This window comes from Malurus melanocephalus, unplaced genomic scaffold, assembly GCF_030028575.1.
Source record: "Malurus melanocephalus ecotype Western Australia unplaced genomic scaffold, MMel_1.1 scaffold_876, whole genome shotgun sequence".
In the NCBI taxonomy this organism is placed as follows: domain Eukaryota; kingdom Metazoa; phylum Chordata; class Aves; order Passeriformes; family Maluridae; genus Malurus; species Malurus melanocephalus.
Genome location: NW_026624108.1, coordinates 96,775 through 101,400, shown reverse-complemented (window position 1 = coordinate 101,400; position 4,626 = coordinate 96,775). Strand labels below are relative to the sequence as shown.

At 48.1% G+C, this 4,626-nt stretch overlaps 1 protein-coding gene across 6 annotated transcripts in view; it reads left to right on the top strand.

Annotated features, from left to right (window-relative positions):
* The window catches only part of CRTC1 (CREB regulated transcription coactivator 1), a 40,548-nt gene that overhangs the window by 16,448 nt on the left and 19,474 nt on the right, over positions 1 to 4,626 (top strand). For 4 of the 6 annotated variants that reach the window (XM_057385815.1, XM_057385820.1, XM_057385819.1 and 1 more), the window contains exons 2-4: positions 211 to 327; positions 1,724 to 1,771; positions 4,444 to 4,581. In XM_057385815.1, coding sequence (XP_057241798.1) covers positions 211 to 327; positions 1,724 to 1,771; positions 4,444 to 4,581 — 303 coding nt within the window. The remainder of the gene's footprint in view (positions 1 to 210; positions 328 to 1,723; positions 1,772 to 4,443; positions 4,582 to 4,626) is intronic. The other 2 variants (XM_057385818.1, XM_057385817.1) reach the window with 1 other exon arrangement.

Below are 4,626 nucleotides of genomic sequence, written 5' to 3'. Positions count from 1 at the left end.
CATCCTGGCTCTGCCTATTTGGAAATCTCTCCCCGCCCTCTCCTTTCTCCAGGGCTTTTCCTGCTGCGAGAAATTTGTGGAGAAGATCAACCCTGCTTTGTGAAAGTTGGATTTATCCCTTTTCAACAGTTTCCATTCTCAGTGATCCCAGGGTCAAGTCGTGCTGGTTAAAACAGTTGAAATTACATTTTCCTCCTCCTTTCCTTTCAGCTACASCTGCAGAAAACCCAATATCTGCAACTGGGGCAGAGTCGTGGCCAGTACTACGGGGGATCACTGCCAAATGTGAACCAGATCGGGAACAGTGCCATGGATCTCCCCTTCCAGGTGAGTCCTGGGGKTTTTTTTTTGGGGTTTGTTGCTGAATTCTGTTCCTGGAATTGGTGGTTTGTCCTCCCAGGAGCTCCTGAGGCAGCTGCTGGTCCTGAACTCAGCGCCCAGGTTTGAAAAACTTGTGCTCCTTTGGGATGGGATTGGTTTTTTGTTGTGTTTGTGTTTGATTTTAGCTCTGCTGTCCCTGGCTGTGGTGCTTTAGGGTCAGGAATACTCCAAAAGAGGCAGTTCCTAATGAAATCTGGGAAAATGCTGTAAATTCAGGGCCAAGTGGAAGGAAATGAAGAGATGGTGGAGCTGGGGAGTGGAGGAAGGGTTCTGTGTGTTCTGGGGAATAACTGGGGAGAGRAGAAGGGGATTGGGACACAAAGGGGTGGCAGAACAATCACTTTGGCTGAAAAGGAAACTTAGAGATGTCCTGGCTGGGTTTTGTGCCTCCAGAGGTGATGCAGCAAAAGCAGAAAATCAGAGTTTCAGGTGAATATTTGGCTGTTTGAAGCACATTTGGACAGAAGATTTTGCACCTGGACAGGATTAGTGGGTGGATCCTTTGTGGACCCCTGATTTCCACACTTAATTGGGTTAGAGTGCTCAAAATAATGAACATTTCTGCTTTAGTTTTCCATTTTTGAGCAGTAACAGTTACAGTTTTGCTCATGAGGATGTGGTAAGAAGGAAATTTTGCAGTTTGTGGTTTTCTGATGAAGGCTGCTTAATAAATGTGGAGAAACTCTTGCTGACCTCCTCTAACTGCCTCTTGAAATAGGTGCAGACAGCTGAATCTGGGCAGGGACAAAGCTTGAATCTCTGCAGGAGGAGAAGCAAAAGTCTTTTTTAATCTTTAATTCTTTGGGGAATACAGAGCAGAGGTTTGTAGTGGATTGAAGTCCTCAGTGTTATTCCACAATGCTTGGTCTCTTCAAGTTTCTCTTTCTAGTTTTTTGTTAAGGAGGKTCAGAATTCCTTTTAAATAATAATATTTCGGTATTTCTGTGCTTGATGGCCCTTACTGGTGTTTTTTACCTGGACTGTTTGAATCCTGGAGCTAAAACAGGGCTGGAAAGTGAACCTTCAAAAATTTATGAATGACTGGAGGAGCAGACAGAAACAAACTGTCCTTAAACTCCGGGCTTTTCTTTCTTTTTTTTCACACACACACACTAAAAAAAATCCCAAATCGATGTTGTTAGGGATAACAAACAGTGACAAGCAACAAAATAACCCCATGTGTTTGTCGAGGYGGGGAAAGCTTTGCAGGTTTTTCCAATTTTAAACTCGGCTCTAATTTTAAGCTSGGCTCTGGGATGGTGTGAGGATGTGAGGCAGAGCCTGGTGGCTGTTGCTGCTGCCAGCCTTGGTGTCTGAGCCTCTCTGCTTCTTTGATTTACAGCACAACGGAGCTCTGGCTGAAGCCTTTGGAGCAGTTCCTGTCTCTTTGGTAAACAAGTATTTAGGTTTGTGCAAATACGTATTTAGGACTGGTCCCTTAGCCCAGGTGGATACGTATTTCAGCACACYCTGCCTTGCACAGGAGTTATTTGATTCACCCCAGCCCCAGCCAGGTTTTGCCACGTGTCCCGGGCTGGAACACCCAAATAATTCCTGTGCAGCCTCCCTGGATTTGCTGTCGTGTGGTTCTTTCTGGTTTTTTGGGGATGGATTTGCTGCAGACAGGGCATTTCTCAGTCTTGGCCTGTGGTTTCAGCGCTCTCCGAGCATGTGCACTGCATGTTTCAATCCGTGGGGAAGGGCAGAATGAACTCCCAGATCCTGCTTGGCACCAGGAGGCACCAAAATACCCAAAATACCCAAAATACCAACTGGGGGAAGGTCCCATTCCTCCTTCCCCCTCAGCCACCTCACCTGGGTTCATTTCTTGGGAAACCCTAAAAGGACACTTGGAGAGCACTGAGCTTTTTCCTTCCTGTCTGKATTTCATCTTTTGGTGGGGGGTTTGGGTCTGGTCTCAAATCCTTGAATGTTTTTCAGGGAGTGAAGTCCTTTTAGTTCTTTGTTTTCCCAAACAAAATCCATCTCGGATTTATTAATTCTTTTTAATCCATTTTTTTCTCCGTAGTTACAATTTCCTATGGTTAAAGCTATGCAGGGATAGGAAATTGTAATCCAGGCACATTGTCCTAAATAAATTTTACAGAAGATGCTGAGAGAAGCCAGACCTGTTGGAGGTGATACCCATTTCCTCAGGTGTTTTCTGTTTCTGTAAATTCAGGATTTTTTTTGGGATCTTCCTTCCTGGAAAGCCAGGGAACAGCATTGCCCCGAAATTCCTCATTTTATAAACTGTAGCCCTGAGCTGGGACACATTCCATGTTCACTTGTGCCACTGCTGCACTCAAATGAGATTTCTTTGTTGTGTTTTTAATAAGGAAGTCGTGCCAAAAAAAAAAAGGGAACATCTAAGAAATAGCTGATTTCACATTCAGCTTTTTGTCTTTGTAGTTTTGTGCATTGGCTCCCTGTGAATTCCAGGTGAGCTCTGCATTCCCTGTGCTCCAGGCTGGCTGCTCCTTTTTTAGCAGCACTGTGGTGACACCACTGACATAGGAAATTGCTTTTCCTGTTGACCTTCCAAGCACGTATTTGCAAATTTTGCTGCCTTTTGGGCTGTAACAGCAGTGCAAAGGAGGAGTCTGAGACCTTTGCTTGCTTTGGAATGATGAATATTCCCATTTCTCCGTGGGGATTGTTGTTCAGTGTTTGCAGCAGAGATTAAAGCACCCTGTTTGAATCTAAAGCCCTTAAAATTGAGATTCTATTTGAGATTTCTCAGCCTTCACACAAGTGAGGAAGGGAAGCACAAAACCCCATGATCTGCAGGGCTCAGAGTCCACTCAAAAATCACTGTGCTCCTTTCTGCTCCCCTGTTGCCTGAGATATTCTGCTGCCTATAAAATGTTGGCCCTGAAATGAGAAAATAAACCCTGCAGCCCCTCTGCTAACACAGCCCGTGTGTGCAGAGAGGGCGAGGAGCCCAATATTTGCTGAAAAAGAGTTTAAAATCGTAGCAAGACTCTTGAGAAAGTTATTACAAACAAAGCTTTTCAAAATAAATGCAAAGCTTTACAGAAAGAATCGTTTCAACAGCCAAAGCTGACACTTGGAAGGAAAGAAAAACAAACAAAAAAAAAAAAAAAAGGGGGGATGAATGTGGGAGCCAGATGGTTTCATGGCTTGGCAGACAGGACAGTGCATTTGCCACGTGCAGCACCTGAATGGAGGAGGAAATTTTGGATTTCCAAACAGATGGTGTTGAGGGACTCAGCAAAGCTGTTCACATTGGCAGGAGTGCAGGGCTGGGGAGCTTTGCTCTCCCTGGAGACCCATAAATTGCTGCTGCACTGCGAGCAGAGATTGACCCCTCGCTGCTTCCTCTGTCCCCCCCAGGTACACGCTGGGAAGGGCTTTGGAAAATGGGCAAGTGCTCCAGTTTAGCCTGGGAATTCATCTTCCCTGTCCTTTCCCTGCCATCCTCCTGCTCTGAAATCATCTGCTGACACGGAGCCACTCAGGATGTCAGTGCTGATAAGAGCCCAGGTGGGATCATCCCACCTCGGGTCAGCGGAGGAGCTGAAAATCCCTCCCAAACCATCAGGTGCCGTCACTTTTTCTCGACAGAGGAGGAAGGAAACTGCTTTTCTTTTTCTGTTCATTCTCTCAGTGTCCCCTTAAAGCAATAGTGCCRCAAGGAGGGGTGAGAGGAAGCTCTGAGAGAAGGCGGCGCGTCCCGGGCAGTGCTGAGCTCAGCGTGTGTCTCCTTCYTGCATCTGCTGGCCTGGCAGGCGGGCCCTGGATGTCGGCATGTTCCTCCTGGATGCACCCTGCATGCTGCACCAAGGGCATGTGGGCAGCCTGGCAGCTCTGCCACGCTCACCCGGGCCGTGCCAGGCTGTGCTGAGGGCAGGGCAGCTCCAGCATGCTCCCCTCTGCAGGAGGCAGCCTTCCTTCCTTCCTTCCTTCCTTCCCGAGGGTGCCACAGGAGAGATGGATGGATGGCACGGGACCACGTCTGTTCTGAGTGCGGTTCCTTAGGGCTGGTGCTGGTGTGAGGAGCTTGGGGGGTTCCCAGGGTAATCCCTGTGTCTCTCCCAGACCCCGTTCCAGTCGTCGGCGCTGGACACGAGCAGGACCACGCGGCACCACGGGCTGGTGGACAGAGTGTACCGGGAGAGGAACCGCCTGGGCTCGCCGCACCGCCGCCCGCTCTCCGTGGACAAGCACGGCCGCCAGATATCCTTTGGAGCAGGCCTTGCAATGGCAGTGCTGTGTTCAGCT